Here is a 23,490-nt window from a genome sequence, read left to right as displayed (position 1 = left end):
GAACTCCTCAAGCCTAGATGTTTAGCTGGAACAACGCATCTCCGGTTTGAGGAGATACCTGAAGGAACGCGCAGATGCTTGCTGGTTTCCAAGGGACTTTAATTGGAAACGGTGCCTGAAACCCTTTGGCTGGCCCAAGGTGGCTGACCTACCTGACCCCCAGCCCTTAAGAGACCTCCATCTCCCTCCCAGGACTTCTGGGGTGGAGCTGAAGCCCGCTAACTCATCAGTCTTTCAACGTTTGGCACCTGTGGGTCCAAGGAGGCTACGGGACTGGTGGAGGTGGGTGGGGAAGCTACCGAGACCCTGGGCTCTCTGCCTTGGCCTTCTGCTCGGAGTTGGCCCCTTCTCGCTGCCTGAGGGCGGGATGATACAACAGTTCCTTGCCTGAGCGAGAAGAACTGGGTTGGGGCAGCCAGGGAGTCCCCGCATTCCTTCCCATGAATTCCAACAGCTCATCCAGATTCTCTCGGGCCGTGGCTATTTTTTGCCGGCTTTGGAGAACGATGCTGTTGGGCAGATCCTTCAGGTTGGTGCTGGAGGACAGGTAGCCCTGCATCTCCTCCAGGTTTCCGTGGATCTGAGTCACCTTCTCCTGCAGGTGTGCCGGCAGCTCGGAGATGTGCGGCAAGAGGTTGTGGTAGGTGTGGTAAAGCTCCCGGGCCAGGTCACGGGTCAGAAGTAAAGCTTTCAACTCCAGTTGCTAAGAGGAAACAAAAGAGAAAAGAATGGGATGGGTCTCTAGCTCTGCTGGGCGGCAAGGAGCCACCCACGGGATCTTCTAATGTAGGGCTTTTCAACCTTGGCCACTTTTAAGATGGGTGGACTGCGACTCCTTGAATTGCCAGCCACCATTTGTGGATTTCAACTCCCAGAATCCCCCAGTCAGTGTTAGTGGACTTCAACACTAGATGCCCCACCTAACATGTGTGGACTTCAACGCCCAGAATTCCCCAGCCAGCATGCTTTAGGATGGGTGGACCAATTCCCAGAATTCCCCAGGCAGCATGCTTTAGGAGGGGTGAACCAATTCCCAGAATTCCCCAGCCAGCATGCTTTAGGATGGGTGGACTTCAATTCCCAGAATTCCCCAGCCAGCATGCTTTAGGAGGGGTGGACTTCAATTCCCAGAATTCCCCAGCCAGCATGCTTTAGGATGGGTGGACTTCAATTCCCAGAATTCCCCAGCCAGCATGCTTTAGGATGGGTGGACTTCAATTCCCAGAATTCCCCAGCCAGCATGCTTTAAGAGGGATGGACTTCGACTCCCAGACATGCTTTAGGATGGGTGGACTTCAACTCCCAGAATTCCCCAGCCAGCATGCTTTAAGAGAGACTTCAACTCCCAGAATTCCCCAGCCAGCTTTAAGATAATGATCTCCAAGATCCTTTCCTCCATCTTCATCATCATCATCATCATCATCATCATCATCATCATCATCATTATTATTGATCATCGCACAGTCAGCCAGATGTTCAGACTGGATTTGGCATTTTTGTCTACCTATCGAGTCCTTACCAAGGACCTGGGATAGGCAGATGTGGATGTTGGATGGTATTACAGATCTCGTCGCAGGATGGAAGCAGTTCCTAGCAAGGCCGCCTTTTGCAATTGATTTATTTGCATTTATTGTTGTTGTTGTTGTTCTTTGGGACTTCAACCCTCAGAATTCCCCAGTCAGCATGTGACAACTTGAATGCCCTGAATTACCAGCATTTGTGCGCTTCAGCTCCCAGAACTCCCCATCCATCATGGGGGGACTTTAATTTTACAACTATATTTTATTTATTTATTTATTAGTTGGATTTATATACTGCCCTATTCCCGAAGGACTCAGGGCGGTTCACAGGGCAGTTAAAACAGTACAAAAAGAGAATAAAATGGAATTAAATTAGTACAGGCCCACAATTCCTAATAACAATAAGATTAAAATTTTAAAATTAATTTAATATAATTTAATTAAATACTTTAAATTTTAAAATCCCTCAGTCCAGGCCAGACCATTCGAACAACCAGGTTTTTAAGTCCCAGGGAAAAGAGCGAAGGTTGGGGGGCAGTCCGAAGCTCCATCGGCAGTTCGTTCCAAAGGGCGGGCGCACTCACAGAGAACGCCCTCCCCCTGGGAATCACCCGCCGGCAATCTCTAACCGGCGGAACCCTAAGGAGGCCCTCCCTGTGGGCGCGCACAGGACGATGGGAAGCTGATGCTGGTAGCAGGTGCTCCCTAAGGTAATCCGGACCCATGCCATTTAGGGCTTTATAGGTCATCACCAGCACCTTGAATCTCACCCGGAGGGCAACTGGAAGCCAATGCAGCTCGCGGAGAAGAGGTGTTGTTAGGCATATGGTGTTAGCGTACAATGTTGGGTTGAAAATATATTAACCATAATGCTATGTCTTTAAGAAGTTAATTGGCCAATGGGTGTGTAAGTGTTCTCATGGCCATAAGAGGGAGCTAGTAACGTAGCTTCTCTCTCTCTCTGAATTCACTGATCTCTACTATTACTGTTTTTGCTCTGCTGTTGGTTTACTACTGTTGTAAACCTGAACTGTGTATTGACCTCTGGACCGGTAAGAAGACTTTGTATTTTGGATTACTCCTTGGACTGTTGCTATTGTGTATGACCTGGACTGTTTATTTTTGACTGTGCATTTTTGTTTTTTACACCACCTCAAAGTAAAATACTTTTTGCTTTTACAACTCAGTGTACTCCTGTGTGTGACTCTTACTGCTCTCAGTACCCTTCCTTGTCTGTGCAACTCTTTGGTAGCACAAGGAGACCTCTGCACAACAAATTCCTTGACAGGTGTTACATGAGAGTATCGGGACACTCCCATTACTACTCGCGCGGCTGCATTCTGCACCAGCTGAAGCCTCCGAGTGGTCCTCAAGGGCAGCCCCATGTAGAGAGCATTGCAGTAGTCTAACCGGGAGGTCACGAGCGCATGAGTGACTGTGCGCAGGGCATCTCGGCCCAGATAGGGCCGCAACTGGCGCACCAGGCGAACCTGGGCAAAAGCCCCCCTGCTCAACGGCTCCTATATGATCTTCCAAACTGAGCCGTGAATCCAGGAGGACGCCCAAGTTACGAGCCCTATCGACGGGGGGGTAACACCTCACCCCCCCCATCATTAAAGCACTAACATTGAACCTCAACTTTTTGCTTTTCAATATTAGTATAAACTAGCCATTTCTATAACAACAAATCAATCTAATCAGTAAAACCCAAAATCAAACTCTCTTTTTTCCCCCCACCTCAAGCGCAAAGTCCAGAAGCGGTCCCCATGTAGAAACATAAGTACTTAATATTATTTCCTTTAATCAAAACAGTCAACTTAGCCATCGTGCCTCCGTGCTCTTGGTTCTTGCTTAATATTGAAAATACCGCCTTTTAGAACTTTATTCACAGCCTTAATATATTTAAAGATTTCAACCGTGCTCTTTTATTTCTGTCCTCCAAATTTGTACATAATTCATTTCCTCCAATCTCTCCTGATAGGTTTTGTCCCTCAGACCATGCACCATTTTTCTTGCCCCATCTCTGGACTCGCTTTACCTCATCAATATCTGTTTTTTTAAGCGAGGTTTCCAGAACTGGACACGGTACAGGTGGTCCTCCACTTACGACCATCCAAATTTAAGTTGCTAAGTGAGACATTTGTTAAGTGCCCCATTTCACGACTTTTCTTGCCACATTTGCTAAAAGGAACCACTGCCGTTGTTAAATGAGTAACCTGTTTGGTTAAGTGAATCTGGCTTGCCCATTGACTTTGCTTGTCGGAAGGTCGCAAAAGAGGATCACATGACCCCCGGGATACTGCAGCCGTCGTAAATGTGAGTCTGTTTCCAAACATCCGAATGTAAATCGCGTGACCATGGGGATCCTGCAAAGGTCGTAAGTGTGAAAAAGGGTGCCGTCACTTTTTTCAGGACTGTTGTAACTTCGAATGGAAACGAATAGTTACAATGGCACTGAAAAATGTGACTTATGACCGTTTTTCACAGTTACGACCTTTTCAGCATCCCCACGATCAGGTGATCAAAATTCAGGTGCTTGGCCATGGCTTCATATTTACGACCGCTGCTGTGTCCCAAGGTCACGTGATCCCCCTTTTGCGGCCTTCAGACAAGCAAACTCAAGGGGGGGGGGGAAAGCCAGATTCATTTAACAGCCGCGTTACTAACTTAACTGCAGTGATTCACTTAACAACTGGGGCACGAAAAACCGTAAAGTGGGGCAAAGCTCCCAAACGTCTCATTTTAACCACAGAAATGTTGGGCTGAATTGTGGTCATAAGTCGAGGACTAAGCTGTATTCCAAATAATAGGGTCTGATTAAAGCCAGGAGGGCAGCCATGCTGAAGTGACCTGAACCCAGCCTTGTCCATCCATCGTCCAAAAAAAAATGGAGGAAGGAATTGAATCGCAAAGTCCTGGATACTTGCTTTGACTTTCTTCGCCTTCCTTCAAGTTTTCTTCTGCTCTGCCCCCCCACCCCCCCACATCCCACCGATGACCACTAATAAAACCTGGACCCACTTGGCTTTACTGTTCTATCAAACTACCTCGGGCAGTAAAGAAAAGGACTCTTTGGCCGTCCCCGATGTTGGGTTTGTGTTGGGTGGACCCTGGGATGCATTCCATTGAGTCCACAAGTTAGACAACTGCTGGGGCACGTTGGATAAGGTGGCGCTCCCAGTGGTCTGGGCATATTCCACCTGCAAAGAGAGGAAAAAAGCTTTAGTACAGCTAGTCCTCTACTTACGACTGCCCAAAGTGTGAAAGAAAGATTGCAGATAGCCCCCAACTTACAACAGCTCATTTAGTGAAAAATGTGACTTACGAACATTATTCACACTTAACGACCATTGCAACCTCCCTTTCGTCACGAGGTCAGGATTGAGATACCTGGCAGCTGACTCTATTTATTTATTTATTTATTTATTTATTTATTTATTTATTTATTTATTTATTTATTAATTAATTAATTATTTTATTGAAAAGTTTTAAAATACATTTTTTAGTAACATAAACTCCCTCACTCCCCCTCCCCTCCCCCTTGCCCTCCCTTACCCTCCCTCCCCCCCCCCCCGACTTCCCAGAGCTGAATACAGGGTATTAACTTTACAAGCTTAAGCTAAAATATGCTAACTAACTAAAAAAAAATATATTAAATTCTATCGCGCTTTAACTCCCCTTAAACATGACTAAATTACTAACCAATAATGAATAACTAATAATACAAGATGGAGGGCAAGAGAAGAAGGGGACGACAGAGAATGAGGTGGCTGGATGGAGTCACTGAAGCAGTGGGTGTGAGCTTAAAGGGACTCCAGAAGATGGTAGAGGACAGGAAGGCCTGGAGGAACGTTGTCCATAGGGTCGCGATGAGTCGGACATGACTTCGCAGCTAACAACAACAAAAACAATAATACATCATATAAAACTAATACTTATTCAAATGCTAAATGAAACCTTTTAGTCCCATATTTACTCTGAATATATTCGATCCATCTTCTCCATTCCACAGTGTGTCTCTGTTGCGATTGGTCTTTCAAATACGCTGAAATCTTTGCCATTTCCGCCAGGTTGGAAACTTTCAAAGTCCACTCTTCTATAGGCAGCTGACTCATATTTATGAGGGTTGCAATGTTTATGTTTTATTTAATTTATATACCGCCCTTCTCCCTGGGGACTCAGGGCGGTTCACAGGGCATATAAATAAAAATACAATACTATACAAAAGTTAAAACAAAGATTAAATCAGTGCCCAATTAAAAAACAATAATGCAATCTAAAATGACAATTTAAAACACAGCTCCCCCATCAGGCCAGACCGGCCAATTCAAACAAATGGGTCTTCAGACCACGACGGAAAGTTCGGAGGTCCGATGCCGTCCGGAGCTCCACCGGCAGTTGGTTCCACAAAGCCGGGGCACCCACAGAGAAGGCTCTCCCCCTGGGGGCCGCCAGTCGACATTCCCTGACCGGAGGCACCCTGAGGAGGCCCTCTCTGTGGGAACGCACAGGACGGAGGGGAGTTGAAGCCGGCAGCAGGTGGTGTCCGAGGTACCCCGGACCCATGCCATGTAGGGACTTAAAGATCATAACTAAGACCTTGCAATGTCGCTGGGAACGTGGGATTCCCCCTTTTGCAGCCTTCTGACAAGCAAAAGTCAGTGGGGGAAGCCAGGTTCACTTAACAACCGTGTTACTAACTTAACTGCGATTCCCTTAACAACTGCGAGAAGAACATTCATAAAATGGGGCAAAACTCACTTAACAAATGTCTCGTTTAGCAACAGAAATTCCGGGCTCCACTGTGTTCGTAAGTCGAGGACTAAGCGTATTCAGCTCAAGAATGAGTCCGTTGCCAGGGATGATAATATAGGTATTCCTCGACTTACGACCACAAAATTTCTATTGCTAAGCGAGACCTTACAACCTTTCTTGCTACAGTTCTTAGGTAAATCACTGCAGTTGTTAAATTGGTAACACAGTTGCTAAGTAAATCTGGCTTCCCCATTGACTTTGCTTGTCTGAAGGTCTCAAAAGGTGATCACGTGACCCCAGGACACTGCAACTGTCATAAATATGAACCCGTTGCCAAGCGCCTGAATTTTGATCACATGATCATGGGGATGCTACAATGGTCGTCAGCGTGAAAAACAGTCATAATCACTTTTCCAGTGCTGTTGTAACTTTGAATGGTCACTAAATGAACTGTTGTAAGTTGAGGACTCCCTGTATGATGGTGAACTTTGAAACAATAGAGGACATATGATAGCAGAGAACTTTGGAATAAGGATAGAGGAGATGAGATGGTGAACTTTGAAACAAGGATGAAGGACATACGATAGCAGAGAAATTTGGAATAAGGATGGAGGAGATGAGATGGTGAACTTTGAAACAAGGGCGAAGGATATATCATAGCAGAGAAATTTGAAATAAGGATGGAGGAGTTGTGATGGTAGAGAACTTTGAAATAATGATGGAGGACATATCATAGCAGAGGACTTTGGAATAAGGATGGAGGACATACGATAATGGAGGACTTTGGAATAAGGATGGAGGACAAATCATAGCAGAGAACTTTGAATCAAGGATGGAAGACATTTGATAGCAGAGAAGTTTGGAATAAGAATGGAGGATATGTGGTGGTGAATTTTGCAACAAGGACAGATGATAACAGAGGACTTTGGAATAAGGATGGAGGACATACGATAACAGAGGACTTTGGAATAAGGATGGAGGACGTATCATAGCAGAGAACTTTGAAATGATGGAGGACATATCATAGCAGAGGACTTTGGAATAAGGATGGAGGACATACAATAACAGAGGACTTTGGAATAAGGATGGAGGACATACGATAACAGAGGACTTTGGAATAAGTATGGAGGACATATCATAGCAGAGAACTTTGAAATAAGGATGGAGGACATATGATAACAGAGGACTTTGGAATAAGGATGGAGGTCGTATCATAGCAGAGAACTTTGAAATGATGGAGGGCATATCATAGCAGAGGACTTTGGAATAAGGATGGAGGACATACAATAAGAGAGGACTTTGGAATAAGGATGGAGGACATACGATAACAGAGGACTTTGGAATAAGGATGGAGGACATATGATAACAGAGGACTTTGGAATAAGGATGGAGGTCGTATCATAGCAGAGAACTTTGAAATGATGGAGGACATATCATAGCAGAGGACTTTGGAATAAGGATGGAGGACATACAATAACAGAGGACTTTGGAATAAGGATGGAGGACATACGATAACAGAGGACTTTGGAATAAGAATGGAGGACATATCAGCAGAGGACTTTGGAATAAGGATGGAGGACATACGATAACAAAGAACTTTGAAACAAGGATGGTGGACATATGATAGCAGAGAAGTTTGGAAGAAGGATGGAGGACATATGATGGTAGACAACTTTGAAACAAGGATGCGATGGTGGTAGGGCTAGCCTCTTCCACCTCCCCCTCAGACCTACCATCTCTAAGATCTGATCAAGCAGTGAGAGGTTTTCGTGTGTATTCTGACGCGCTGTCTTGATTTGGTGCAACACAATTTTGAAGGCCCGGTTCCTCAGCTGCGTCGAAAGCGAGTTGATCCTCATAAAACAACCTTCCTTGCAAAGATCCTGCACAGACGTGTCCACTTCCCCAGCGGTGGAGTTGGAAGGGGCTGAGAAAATACAATTACACATTTCCTTGATATGGAAGCATCAGTGTGAATTTTGCCAAGGGTCGAGATCTTTGGTGTTTAAAAAGAATTTATGTTGAACATCACATCACAGCGCTGGGCGGTCACCTGATGTAATAGTAGAGATAGTCCCTGACCTATGACCGTAATGAAGCCTGCCCGTTGTGGTGGGTTTGTTCTATCAGTCATAAAACAGGTTGGTGATGTGACCGATCCAATTTTAGGACCTTTTTTTTCTGATAGTCTTTAAGCAAATGCGGTGGTCGTTAACCAGCCGCCGCAGTTATTAAGCAAATGCCGTGGTCATTAAGTGAGCCAATGATTCACCATGGAGAGGTTTTGCCCCAAACTGAAATGTTGGTTTTCAGCAAAACTGTAATAAAACACAGTCACGTGACCATGAGAAATTGCAGATGGCTATCAATTCAACCATATTACCGAATACCTGAAATTAGCTCATGTGACTATAGAGGGGACTTGACTTTGAACCCAGGTTGTAAGTCCCCTTGCCAGTTTCTACCATATGCTGGCTTGTGCTTGGCTACCATGAAGTGGCAGTCTGCCATGAATTCTGAGGAGGGAGGATGGAGGAAGAATGTTTGGGGGAAAATGAAAGTAACTTCTCTATCTTCCTCAGATGTTGCTCCAAGGTCATCTGGGTGGGAAAAGAAGGCAACTACATACCAAACTATGCTTGAAGTGATCATTCTGAAAACATCGACAAGACGAAAGAGATGGTGCTAGACTTCCGGAGAAAAAAGGAGGAACCTGCCCCACTTTACATCGGGGAGGACTGTGTAGAGAGAGTTTCCTCCTTTAAATTTCTGGGAGTCTACCTCTGTGAAGATCTGACCTGGAAAGTTAACACAACCCAGGTGGCTAGAAAGGCCCAACAGAGGCTTCACTTTCTCAGGGTCTTGCGGAAGAACAGGGTAGAACAACGGCTAATGACCCTCTTTTACCGGTCTACCATAGAGAGCGTCCTCTCGTATGGTATTGTGGTTTGGTATGCTGGTCTGACAGCCGCGGATAGGAAAGTATTACAGAGGGTAGTGAGCACAGCACAAGACATTGTGGGCTGTCCCCTGACACAACTGGATGACCTCGCCAGGGCCCGCTGCCTTGGAAGAGTGAGGAAGATTCTCAGGGATGACTCACACCCTGGACGGTATCTCTTTACTCTCCTACCATCCGGTAGGAGATATAGGAATATAGCCAGCCGTACCAACAGGCTGAAAAATAGCTTTTATCCGTGGGCTGTTAGGCTTTTAAATGGGACATAATCTTATGCAGAATTGACTTGGGAGGCCAGTGTGTGGTGTAGTTGGTTCACATAGTGTGGTGGGATGGAGGGTTTGTTGTCACTGTGTGTTGGGGGGAGAGAGCACGGGGGAGGGGGAGGCTCAGCTAATCTCAATGTACACATGTTGTACTTTGACAATAAAGGTTTATTTATTTATTATCTTGCTTGAACCTGATTGGTCAGGGGTGTGTGTGTGTGTGTGTGTGTGTGTGCAATGAGAAGCAGTTAAGGGAGAAAAGTTGAACTTAGGGGTTTGGGCGCTTGCTTCTTAATTCTGGCTTTGCATTACTTCCAATAAAAATATACCTTTCCCAATAAATGAAACCAAAGGTCGTTTTTATTTAGAGGTTTAAGTTCTGGTAAGTCTGACACTCCTTTTTTTGGGGGGGGGTGAGTTGTAATTTTGATTGCTAAGTGACTGGTCATAAGGTGAGGATTACCTATCTGTGGGAATGACCTTGCAAGACTTGAGGAAGAGCTCCTCAGAAGCGTGTTCTTTTTATTTTGTATCTGGATGGCATTTTTTTTTAAACTAATGTTATATTGAGCATTAATTGGGTAACTTTAGTAATTATCTGTCCATTTATGAATACTGCCTTTGCTGGAAATACAACTTGGTTTTAATTTTTTAAATGAAATCTAGGGATAACCTCCCATCAGCTTAAGGAAATGGCAGAAACTTTTAAAAATATTTAAAATAAAATTAACTGTATGCGTATATGTAGGTAGTTATGTGTAGAGAGATAGATATTAGATGATGATAATGATGAGAGAGAGAGAGAGAGAGAGAGAGAGAGAGAGAGAGAGAGAGATAGGTAGATAGTAGGTAGGTCGATGAATGGTAGAGATAGATGATAAATAGGCAGACACAGACAGATGATAGATAGGATAGGTATAGAGATCAGAAACTTAAAATATTTAAAATAAAATTGTGTGTTGGTAGATATGTGTAACATAGATTAGATAGATAGATAGATAGATAGATGATAGATGATAGCTAGCTGGATGGATGGATGGATCAATCGAACTGTTAAAATATTTAAAATAAAATTAACTATGTGTAGCGATAGATGGATGATAAATAGACAGACAGGCAGACAGACAGACAGACACACACACACACACAGAGTGAGAGAGAGAGAGAGAGAGAGAGAGAGAGAGAGAGATGAGAGATGAGAGATAGATCACAAACTGTTAAAATGTTTAAAATAAAATTAACTGTATGTGCATATGTAGATAGGTATCCGTGTTTCCCTGGAAATAAGACCAGGTCTTATATTAATTTTTGCTCCAAAAAGATGCATTAGGGCTTATTTTCCAGTTAGGGCTTATATTCAGGGAAATACGGTCCTAAATGCGTGTCCGTCTGGCTGACGATCTTAACTGGGGCTTATTTTTGGGGTGGGGTTAATACTACGAGCATCCTGAAAAATCAGGCTGGGGTTTATTTCCCAGTTAGGTCTTATTTTCAGGGAACCAGGGCATGTGTAGATAAATGTGAAGATAGACATAAAGATAAAAATAGAGATGTTTTTGTTCCCAAGAGAGTTTTTTGTGTGTGTGTAAAACCTTGACTAGAACGGACCCATTCTCAAACTGTTGCCAGCTCTTGCCTTACCTCCGTAGCAAATGTTTGGAAATGTTTGGAAATGTCTCTCTACCCCAGAACATGGTAAACCTTTGAAGGAAACATCTCAGACACCTAGAGAGGTGGCAAGGAGAATCTTCCACAGACTCTTTGGTGAAGAGTTGCTTCAAGTTGCTTCAAGTCAAGTACCCACAAATTGTCCCACCACCACCACATGTGTCCGTCAGCTCCCACCCTGATGAGGTTCTTCACTAATGGCTTATCTAGCAGAGCTTCAGTTGCCCCAAAGAATTGGCTGAAACCTACTTCTGAAGCTCCAAAAGAATTGGAAATATCTGTCAAAGGAGCTGGCCTACTCCGTCTGGGAACCCACCCCAGTCAAGATTACCCATAAGGCTAAGAAAGGGTTTTGAAAAGGTATAAACACTGGAGGAAAAACGAAGAGTTAGGAGCTGTGTCACGAGACTCTTCATCCCCAACTACTTGGAGACCCGTTTCTCACCCTTGTTAGACTCTGGTGCTGGAAGGTAATAATTCATCCATTCCTCTGATTTACTCAGGGCCCGCTCAATGGTATCCGCAAAGACCTGTCCCACGGGCGATACCACGAATGAGCTGAGGCTGGTGGCCATAGCTGAAGTAGTTTCCTTTCCAGAGAGAGAAGATATCTCCTCGTTGGTCGCCTTCTCCTTCCCTCGTTGGGATAAGAGTCTCCCCTTGTGGGTCACCAAAATGCTCTCCGCTTCTTCCTTCTTGGGCCATGGATGGAAGCAAGACGGACAGCAGGAAAAGGGAGAAGAGACATGAAGGACGGGGTTGTGAGTAGCTGGATGGTTGATCTGGTTGACGGGTTGAGCAGCGGGTTGGACTAGAGGACCTCCAAGGTTCCTTCCAGCCCTGTTATTCTAAGCGACCAAGGTGCTTTTTTGAAAAGGCAAGTGGATTTTGTTTGTCCTTGAAGAAGTTTCACTTCTCATCCAAGAAGCTTCTTCAGTTCCGTTCTCCAGAACTGAAGAAAGCTTGTTGGATGGGAAGTGAAATGTACAAGCATCCAAATTTGGATATTATTATTATTATTATTATTATTATTATTATTATTATTATTATTATTATTATTATTATTATTATTATTGTTGTTGTTGTTGTTGTTGTTGTTGTTGTTGTTTTGTTGTTGTTGTTGTTGTTATTATTGTTATTATTGTTATTATTATTAATATTAATAATAATAATAATAATAATAATTAATATTATTATTAATAATAATTAAATAATAATAATTCAATAATAATAATAATAATAATAATAATTAATATTATAAATAATAATAATAATTCAATAATAATAATAATAATAATAATAATAATAATAACAACAACAACAACAACAACAATAATAATAATAAATACCATCAAACATCCACATCTGCCTATCCCAGGTCCTTGGAAAGGATTCGATAGGTAGACAAAAATGCCAAATCCAGTCTGAAAATCTGGCTGACTGTGCAATTATTATTACTATTATTATTATTATTATTATTATTATTATTATTATTATTATTATTATTATTATTATTATTATTATTATTATTGTTATTATTATTATTATTATTATTTTAAGCCAATTGCAAAAGGCAGCCTTATTAGGAACTGCTTCCATCCTGCGACGATATACCATCAAGCATCCACATCTGCCTATCCCAGGTCCTTGGAAAGGACTCGATAGGTAGACAAAAATGCCAAATCCAGTCTAAAAATCTGGGTAACTGTGCGATGATCAATAATAATAATAATAATAATAATAATAATAATAATAATAATAATAATAATAATAATAATAATAATAATAATAATAATAATAATAATAATAATAGAGTTGGAAGGGACCTTGGAGGTCATCTAGTCCAACCCCCTGCTCAGGCAGCAAACCCTACACCATTTCAGACAAATGGCTGTCCAATCTCTTCTTAAAAACTTCCAGTGTTGGAGCATTCACCGCCTCTGGAGGCAGGTAGTTCCACTGGTTAATTGTCCTCACTGTCAGGAAGTTTCTCCTTAGTTACGGGTTGCTTCTCTCCTTGACTACTTTCCACTGTGTGATGGTGGGGATGCTGTAAATGTGAGGACCGTTATAAGTCCCCTTTTTTCAGTACTGTCGTAACTTCAAATGATCGCTAAGCAAATGGCCGTAAGTCGAGGACTAATGGGATACGTTGGTTATTCCGCCTGTGTAGGTCAACACTTCATCTGATATTAAATACAGTATCTGACATCTAGTAGAATCAGATAGGGCTGAAGAAAATTCAGGTAGTTCTCGACTTACGCCCCAAATTGACCCCAAAATGTCCGTTGCTAAGCAAGACGGTTGGTAAGTGAAATTTGCCCCATTTTACGACCTTTCTTTCTGCATTTGTAGCACAGTTGCTAAGTGAATCTGACTTCCCCATTGACATTGCTGGTCAGAAGGTCACAAGAGGGGATTATAGGAAGTCCTCCACTTACGACCACAATTGAGCCCAAAGTTTCTGTCGCTAAGCGAGACAGTTAAGTGAAATTTGCCCCATTTTATGACCTTTCTTGCCGCATTTGTCAAGTGAATGAGGGCAGTTGTTGAGTTAGTAACCCGGTTGTTAAGTGAATCTGGCCTTCCACCCGTTGCCCTTGCTTCACAGAAGGTCGCAAAAGGGGATCCCTTGATCCTGGGACGCTGCGACCGTCATAAATATGAACCAGTTACGAAGCATCCGAATTTTGATTACGTGACTGCAGGGCTGCTGCAACCATCATAAATGTGAAGCATGTCAGATTTTCCAGCACCGCTGTAACTTTGAACCATCGCTAAATGAATGGATGTAAACTGAGGACTTTTTGTACGATTGCAGAATGGAAACAGAGTCCTACATCATAAGGACTCTACCCAGTGGAACAGCTTTGCCCCCAGGAATCACTGGAGATTTTTAAGAACAGACAGTCACTTGTCTGAAATGGTATAGGTGGCTGGACTAGAAGACCTCCGAGGTCCCTTCCAGCTCTATTCTATTCTATTCTGTTCTATTCTATTATTTTCCATTATATTCCATTCCATTCCGTTCCGTTCCGTTCTGTACTATTCTATTCCATTATTTTCCATTCCATTCCATTCCATTCCATTCCGTTCTATTCCATTCTATTCCATTCCGTTCTATTCTATTCTATTCTATTCTATTCTATTCTATTCTATTCTATTCTATTCTACTCTGTTCTGTTTGTGTTCAATTCCATTCTATTCTATTCTATTATTTTCCATTATATTCCGTTCCGTTCCGTTCCGTTCTATTCTATTCTATTCTATTCTATTCTATTCTATTCTATTCTATTCTATTCTATTCTATTCTATTCTATTCTATTCTATTCTATTCTATTTATTCCATTCTCTATTCTATTCTGTTCTGTTCCTCCGATTCTATTCTATTCTATTCTATTCTATTCTATTCTATTCTATTCTATTCTATTCTATTCTCTGTTCTATTCTCTATTCTATTCTACTCTTTCTATTCTATTCTATTCTATTCTATTCTATTCTATTCTATTCTATTCTATTCTATTCTATTCTATTCTATTCTATTCTATTATTATTTTCCATTTATATTCCATTCCTTCCGTTCCTTCTATTCTATTCTATTCTATTCTATTCTATTCTATTCTATTCTATTCTATTCTATTCCATTCTATTCTATTCTGTTCTATTCTATTCCATTCCATTCCATTCCATTCCATTCCATTCCATTCCATTCCATTCCATTCTATTCTATTCTATTCTATTCTATTCTATTCTATTCTATTCTATTCTATTCTATTCTATTCTATTCTATTCTATTCTATTCTATTCTATTCTACCCAGGTACAGTTTTGGGAAATGAGTCTGAAATACGCCTACCTTTGTTTCTGTTTGAGTTGGTGCTTTGGTCTCTGGATGATGCATCGTCGCAATTTCTTGCATGATCGTATGAAGCCCCTTTGGGACCATCTCAAAGACAGGTTTGGTCTGGTGGAGAAGACAAAAGAAGTCAGCTTCTTGAAGGACCAGATTGTTACGGAGTGTGAATGTTGCTTTTCAAGAGAATTTTCATTTCTTTCACCAGCTACGTACTTTTTAAAAAGAGGATGGTGGTCAAATCCAGAACTTTCTCCGTTTGCCCTTACTGAGTTATATGTAAAGATATGGCTACATGTAAAGATTCCGGTCATGGAGAAGACTGGATGTCCCAAAGGTGTTTTTTTTTCAGGAGGACTTCTTGTTTTTCTTTGAAGACGTTTGGCTTCTCCTCCCAGAAGCTTCTTCAGCTCTGACTGGATGGTGGGGAAGGGAAGGATTTATATTCCCTGCAGACAGCTGGTCATTTGCATCCTTTTAGAGAGTCGTTGAGGCTACTTGGAGGTTTGTCTATGTCCTCAAGGTCAGCTGAGTAGTGTAGCCCTCTTTCAATGGAGAGGGAGGGATACAATATCATCTATCTCCAGTCTACAAAACAGTCATTTCAACAGCTCCAAGAAGGCTCCACACCCATTTGCACCACTCAGGTGACCAGGTGGACACATATAAATCTCCAAGTGGCCTCAACGACTGTCTAAAAAGATGCAAATGACCAGCTGTCTTCAAGGTGTATATATCCTTCCCTTCCCCACCATCCAGTCAGAGCTGAAGAAGCTTCTTGGAGGAGAAGCCAAACGTCTTCAAAGGAAAAACCCAAAAAAGTCCAGTTGCCTCTTGAAGAAGCATCTTTGGGGCAACCATGACCTGGATTGATGGAGAATCTCCACAAACATTCAGAAGACTGGATAGAAGTGGGCCCAGGGGGGTTCGGAAGATGAGACAAGAAAAATGGGTGGAAATAACCAGGAAACAGATTTTAGAGGGCTGCGAAGGCAATATCCACAATGGATATTATGGATCAGTCAGTGGACTAGATTGCTCTCAAAGATGGTTGGCTGGAGAAGTTTCAACTGATGCTTGAGGCCATCTGCTTGGGATTCTGGAGTCATGGATTCCTGGGATTTGAACTAGATGACCTCAGAGATCCCAAATTCCCAACTCTTCCTTCCCATGATTCTGGGAGAACATTTCAAACAATAAGAGCATCTCCAAGGCCCAACTCATGATTTTATGAGCCTGAATTTCTCAAAGGGAGGGAACGCCACACCTTCTCAAACAATATATGAAGGACTGAGCCTTCCTCAAAGGAAGTTGGTTGAGGAGTCTTTGTTTCCTGCGGAGGAGGAGATGGGAAGATTGGTGGAGTCTTCTCTGGAAGCGAAACAGATCCTGAAAAAAAAAGAATCCCGCGTCAATTATGAGGTCCTCATCACTCCTAATGGAGAAGTCTCTTGTCCTTCCTTCAATAAGTCAGCAACGGATGGAAACTAATCAAGGAGAGAAGCAACCCAGAACTAAGGAGACATTTCCTGGCAGTGAGGACAATTAACCAGTGGAAACACCTGCCTCCAGAAGCGGTGAATGCTCCAACACTGGAGGTTTTTAAGAAGAGACTGGACAGCCATTTGTCTGAAATGGTATAGGGTTTCCTGCCTGAGCAGGGGGTTGGGCTAGATGACCTTCAAGGTCCCTTCCAGCTCTGTTATTCTATTCTATTCTATTCTATTCTATTCTATTCTATTCTATTCTATTCTATTCTATTCTATTCTATTCTATTCTATTCTATTCTATTCTATTCTATTCTATTCTATTCTTTCTGTAATTCTCTCTTCTCTTCTCTTCTCTTCTCTTCTCTTCTCTTCTCTTCTCTTCTCTTCTCTTCTCTTCTCTTCTCTTCTCTTCTCTTCTCTTCTCTTCTCTTCTCTTCTCCTCTCCTCTCCTCTCCTCTCCTCTCCTCTCCTCTCCTCTCCCCTTCCCTTCCATTCCCTTCCATTCCCTTCCCTTCCATTCATTATTATTAACCTTGTCATGTGATAAATACAGGTAGTCCTCGACTTACAACCATAATTCCATTCTCAATTACGATTGTAAGCAGAGGACTATCTACATAGCCATCTATTCTCCAAAGCACCGGAGGGCAGCCTGAGAAACAACGGATGGAAACTCATCAACGAGAGAAGCAACCCGCAACAAAGGAGAAACTTCCTAACAGTGAGGACAATTGATCAGTGGAACTCCTTGCCTCCAGAAGTTGTGGGCTCTCCATCACTGGAGGCTTTTAAGAAGAGATTGGGACAACCATTTGTCTGAAATAGTATAGGGTTTCCTGCCTGAGCTGGGGGTTGGGCTAGAAGACCTCCAAGGTCCCTTCCCAACTCTGTGATTCAATTACAGTCAACGCTTACGTGGAGCTTCGGAAGGAGGTGGCAAGATGGCCAAAGCTTCACTCTTTGACACAGGACGGGACGGTGAGAGTTCCTTCTCAGCAGCTTTGGGTTCCTCAGAAGCTTTCCGTTCTTCCTTAAGTTTATCCGCTGAGCTCGATTCGAGCAAGATAATGATGGGTCCAGTCGGTGTGACTAAGGTGTCCAATGTCTTCTTAGATGGCATCTCAGTTGTCTTCACTTCGTGTTGAACGGCTTGGTCTTCTTTCTGGATCTTTCTTTCCTCCTACAAGGGGGAATTGCAGAAAAATGAGAACAGTTGAGAAGGGACAAAAAACTTCCTGACAGCCAGAACAATTAAACCAGTGGAACAACCTGCCTCCAGAGGTGATGAATGCTCCAACACTGGAGGTTTTTAAGAAGAGATTGGGACAACCATTTGCCTGAAATGGTATAGGGCAGGGGTTGGCAACCTAAAAAAGGAAAAGAGCCACTGGGAACCGGTTCCATCACAAATTAAAAAAAGTGGGAGCCGCGTGCGTGTGTCCATGCATGCGCATGCGCAAAAAAAGTTTTGCGCATGCACAAAACGGTTTTTTTGCGCATGCGCGGACGCACGCGGTTGCCATTTTTTAAAAAAGTGAGATGGAACCGGTTCCCGGTTGCCCGACGGCGACGGCCCGTCTGCAAAGCTGCCGCTTTCAGCAGCTTTGCACACGGGCCGCTACAGCTTCCTCAAAGAGCGGCATCTCTGCCCGTTCGCGCGGAGGTACGCGCGCACCTCTCCAAAGGTTTGGGGAGGTGCGCGCGCACCTCCGGTCGTTCGGAGAGGTGCGCACGCACCTCTCAGAATGGGCAGGGGCGCTGCTCTTTGAGGAAGCTGCCGCGGCCCGTCTGGAAAGCTGCTGAAAGCGGCAGCTTCGGAGACGGGCCGCAACAGCTTCCTCAAAGAGCGGCACCTCTGCCCGTTCGCGCGGAGGTACGCGCGCACCTCTCCAAAGGTTTGGGGAGGTGCGCGCGCACCTCAGCCCATTTGGGGAGGTGCGCGCGCACCTCTCCAAACGGGCGGTGCCACTCTCCATTTGGAGAGGTGCGCGCGCACCACTGCCCGTTCAAAGAGGTGCGTGCGCACCGGGCGGCTGGGAGCCGCAGGAGACGGCTCAAAGAGCCACATGCGGCTCCGGAGCCGCGGGTTGCCGACCCGTGGTATAGGGTTTCCTGCCTGAGCAGGGGGTTGGACTAGATGACCTCCAAGGTCCCTTCCAAATTTATTATTATTATATTATTATTATTATTATGGGCTAGACGAAATTAACAGAAATCAAACACACGGCGCCACATTTTATGAAGGGTACATCTCTTATTCTTCTTCACAACGTAGGAAGAACAGTTGCAGGAATTGGGTACGGCTAGTTTAATGAAAACTATACAAGAATGAGCTTAATGTCCCTGATAATCACAATGAGGTGGTCACTGACCTTGAGCCAGACATCCTAGAATGTGAAGTGAAGTGGGCCTTAGAAAAGCTGAGCAACAACAAAGCTAGTGGAGGTGACAGTATTCCAGCTGAGCTATTCAAAATCTTAAAAGATGATGCAGTAAAAGTGCTACACTCAATTTGCCAGCAAATTTGGAAAACTCAACAGTGGCCACAGGATTGGAAAAGATCAGTTTACATTCCAATTCCAAAGAAAGGCAGTGCCAAAGAATGTTCAAACTATCGCACCATTGCACTCATTTCTCATGCTAGCAAAGTCATGCTTAAAATCCTACAAGCTAGACTTCAGCAGTATGTGGATCGAGAACTACCAGAAGTACAGGCAGGATTTCGAAGAGGCAGAGGAACTAGAGATCAAATTGCCAACATACGCTGGATCATGGAGAAAGCTAGGGAGTTCCAGAAAAACATCTACTTCTGCTTCATTGACTATGCTAAAGCCTTTGATTGTGTGGATCATAACAAACTGTGGCAAGTTCTTAAAGAGATGGGAGTACCAGACCATCTTATTTGTCTCTTGAGAAACCTATATGCGGGTCAAGAAGCAACAGTGAGAACTGGACACGGAACCACTGATTGGTTCAAAATTGGGAAAGGAGTCCAGCAAGGCTGTATACTGTCGCCCTGCCTATTTAACTTATATGCAGAGCACATCATGAATCAAAAGTTGGAATTAAGATTGCCGGAAGAAATATCAACAACCTAAGATACGCAGATGATACCACTCTAATGGCAGAAAGTGAAGAAGAACTAAAGAGCCTCTTGTTGCGGGTGAAGAAGGAGAGTGCAAAACTTGGGTTGAAACTTAACATTAAGAAAACCAAGATCATGGCATCTGGCCCTCTCAATTCCTGGCAAATAGATGGGGAAGAAATGGAGGTAGTGACAGATTTTATTTTCCTGGGCTCCAAGATCACTGCAGATGGGGACTGTAGCCAAGAAATTAAAAGACGCTTGCTCCTGGGGAGGAAAGCCATGGCAAATCTAGACAGCACACTAAAAAGCAGAGACATCACCCTGCCAACAAAAGTGCGTATAGTCAAGGCTATGGTCTTCCCAGTTGCAATGTATGGCAGTGAAAGCTGGACCATAAGGCTGAGCGCCAAAGAATTGAGGCCTTTGAACTATGGTGCTGGAGAAGACTCCTGCGAGTCCCTTGGACTGCAAGGCGATCAAACCGGTCAGTCCTAGAGGAGATCAATCCTGACTGCTCTTTAGAAGGCCAGATCCTGAAGCTAAAACTCAAATACTTTGGCCACCTAATGAGAAGGAAGGACTCACTGGAGAAGAGCCTCATGCTGGGAAAGATCGAGGGCAAGAGAAGAAGGGGATGACAGAGAATGAGGTGGCTGGATGGAGTCACTGAAGCAGGAGGCGTGAGCTTAAAGGGACTCCAGAAGATGGTAGAGGACAGGAAGGCCTGGAGGAATGTTGTCCATAGGGTCGCGATGGGTCGGACACGACTTCGCAACTAACAACAACAAGTTTAATGAAGAGAAGGACTGGGGTGGGGGGAACGTGATAGCGGTCTTCCAATATCTTAGGGGTGGCCCAAAAGAAGAGGCAGTCAAGCTATTCTCCAAAGCAAAGTTCCCCAACCTTTTGGGTACCAGAGACTCCATTCCGCGGGGAGAGGTTTTTCCACGGACCGGAGGGTGCGTGGCTTTGTGTGCTGCCTGCATCTTGTGGACGGGGCTTTGCTTGTTTGTGCGGCCCGGTTGTTGACATGCCACGGCCTGGTCCACGGAAGTGGGTTGGGGACCCCTGCTCCAAAGCGCCTGAAGGCAGGACAAGAAGCAACGGATGGAAACTAGTCAAGGAGAGAAGCAACCTAGAACTAAGGAGAAACTTCCTGACAGTGAGAACAATTAACCAGTGGCACAACCTGCCTCCAGACGCTGTGAATGCTCCAACACTGGATGTTTTCAAGAGGAGACTGGGCAGCCATTTGTCCGAAATGGTATAGGGTTTCCTGCCTGAGCAAGGGGTTGGAGTAGATGACCTCCAAGGTCCCTTCCAACTCTGTTATTCTGTTCAGCAGTCTAACAGAGAAGTATAGGGAGTGACATGATAGCAGTCATTTGGGCTCATTTATGGTTGTAAGTCAAGGACTACTTGTATGTTCCCCGGCTTTATTAAAAAAATAAATGAAGGTGGGACCCAAATAATAGTAACAACAACAACAACAACAACAATGTTGGAAGGGACCTTGGAGGTCTTCTAGTCCAACCCCCTGCTCAGGTAGGAAACCCTATCCCATTTCAGACAAACAGCTGTCCAGTCTCTTCTTAAACAATTCCAGTGTTGGAGCATTCACAGCTTCTGGAGGCAGGTTGTTCCACTGGCTAATTGTTCTGACTGTCAGGAAGTTTCTCCTTAATTTCAGGTTGCTTCTCTCCTTGCTTAGTTTCCATCCGTTGCTTCTTGTCCTGCCTTCAGGTGCTTTGGAGAACAGCTTGACCCCATCTTCTTCGTGGCAGCCCCTGAGATATTCGAAGACTGCTATCATGTTATTAATTAAATAAAATAAATAAAAATGGAGACCTTGTGAGGAGCAATACTCTCTTCCACGACTGGCTGAGGCACTGGGGGTGACTCTTCGGCCACCGAGTCTTTCCGTCCTTCCGGAGCTCTGAAGTCCAGGTGGTCATCCTTGCAGAGGTCCTTGGTTTTTCGGGCTGTGAAGGTGAACCTCAAATGAACCTTGCCCAGCCCAGAGAAAGATCCAGTTCTGAAATCCAACCCAACTTCTACAACTTCTACAACTGCTCACTTACCACCTTGGCCCTCACCCCACCTCATCCTGCCTCAGGCCACCCCCTCTCCCCCCCCCCTCAACTCGGCCGATACTCACTGGGGCTCTTCGGACGAGACGGAGGATCTGCCAAGGTGGAGGAAATGGTCTCCATCACGAGGTCAACGTCGTACTTTCGGTCGTCCAAGACTCCTTCCAACTCGGCGTTGAGACTCTCGCACAGGCTCGTGGCTCTGTTTATGGCGACCTGAGCGGTTGCGACAACAGTTGCCAGGATTCCATTTCATGATTGGAAGTAATTAAAAAGGATATTTTAATTTTTTTTTCTCGTTCACAAATTTCATTTCACCCCTCCTTTTGCATCCTTTCCTTAATGGCTCTATTCCACCATTTCTTCAATAGTCTTCTTGTCCCCCTGGGGCGAGTTGGCCATGGTGAGTTGTCCCAGACCCAAATTGTAGATGGCAAGGAGCAGATTCCTCTCCTTAAGAATAGCTGCCTGTCCTACTAAATCCCACTAGATTAAACAGCTTAAATCTCTAATTAGAAATGATCCTTGGCTCCATTTGTTGAGAAAAGTATAGCAACAGCAATACCACTTAGACTTATATACCGCTTCACAGTGCTTTACAGCCCTCCTTAAGTGGTTTACAGAGTCAGCGTACTGTCACAGCAATCACTTAACAACTGTCTCGCTTAGCAACGGACATGTTGGGCTCAATTGTGTTCGTAAATCGAGGACCACCTGTATTATTATTCCAGGCAACACATTCATTCTTGCACTGAGTAATCTTTCTCTAATGCTTTGGCTAGGCCAGGGGTAGGCCACCTTGGCTCTTTTATGACTCACGGACTTCAACTCCCAGAATTCTTGAGCTTGACTCAGCTTGGAAACCTCTCCCTTTCCCCTCAGCGTGGCTGCCTCAGGAATTCTGGGAGTTGAAGTCCACGAGTCATAAAGCGGCTAGGCCTAGGCCAGGGGTAGGCAACCTTGGCTCTTTTATGACTCGTGGACTTCAACTCCCAGAATTCCTGAGCCAGCATGGCTCAACTCTCAGCGGCTTTCGATACCATCGACCATGGTATCCTGCTGCGGCGTCTCAGGGGGTTGGGAGTGGGAGGCACCGTTTTACGGTGGTTCTTCTCCTACCTCCAGGGCCGCTCGCAGTCGGTGTTGACGGGAGGGCAGAGATCCGCCCCGAGGCCTCTCATTTGTGGAGTCCCTCAGGGGTCGGTTCTCTCGCCTCTCCTGTTCAACATCTATATGAAGCCACTGGGCGAGATCATTCGTGGCTTCGGGGTGGGGTATCATCAGTACGCTGATGATACCCAACTTTTTCTTTCCACCCCGAACCAACCCAGTGATGCCCTCGCGGTTCAGGTCTGGATGGGGAGGAACAGGCTTCGACTCAATCCCGCCAAGACTGAGTGGCTGTGCATATCGGCGTCTCGGGCTAACCAGACTATTCCACCTCTAACGATGGGGGGTGAGGTGTTACCCCCCGTTGATAGGGCTCGCAACTTGGGCGTCCTCCTGGATTCACGACTCAATTTTGAAGATCACATAGGAGCCGTGACCAGGGGGGCTTTTGCACAGGTTCGCCTGGTGCGCCAGTTGCGTCCCTATCTGGACCGAGACACCCTACGCACAGTTACTCATGCGCTCGTGACCTCCCGTTTGGGCTACTGTAACGCTCTCTACATGGGGCTGCCCTTGAAGACCACTCGGAGGCTTCAACTGGTGCAGAATGCGGCCGCGCGAGTTGTAATGGGGGTCTCCCGATACTCCCATGTAACACCTCTACTCCGCGAGCTGCATTGGCTTCCGGTTGC

General features: G+C 44.6%; 1 protein-coding gene and 1 long non-coding RNA gene across 2 annotated transcripts; both read right to left on the bottom strand.

Annotated features, from left to right (window-relative positions):
• Positions 1-218: 218 nt before the first annotated feature.
• Positions 219-11,743, bottom strand: LOC308659840 (perilipin-3-like; the record flags this gene model as incomplete). Its single annotated transcript, XM_081313864.1, has 4 exons — positions 219-703; positions 4,568-4,720; positions 8,009-8,202; positions 11,614-11,743. 4 exons carry the CDS (start codon positions 11,741-11,743, stop codon positions 296-298), a joined length of 885 nt encoding a protein of 294 aa, XP_081169990.1. The 3' UTR covers positions 219-295.
• An 87-nt stretch (positions 11,744-11,830) lies between these two features.
• Positions 11,831-16,300, bottom strand: LOC308660845. Its single transcript, XR_014024827.1, has 3 exons — positions 16,288-16,300; positions 15,024-15,131; positions 11,831-11,860 (listed from the first exon to the last, which is right to left on the bottom strand). It is a non-coding gene; the product is annotated as an uncharacterized lncRNA (long non-coding RNA).
• Positions 16,301-23,490: the final 7,190 nt, after the last annotated feature.

This window comes from Vipera berus (assembly GCF_964194415.1).
Source record: "Vipera berus genome assembly, chromosome: 1".
NCBI classification, from domain to species: Eukaryota; Metazoa; Chordata; class Lepidosauria; order Squamata; family Viperidae; genus Vipera; species Vipera berus.
Note: the sequence above shows the minus strand (reverse complement) of the source record. Positions and strands in the feature narration are given on the sequence as shown.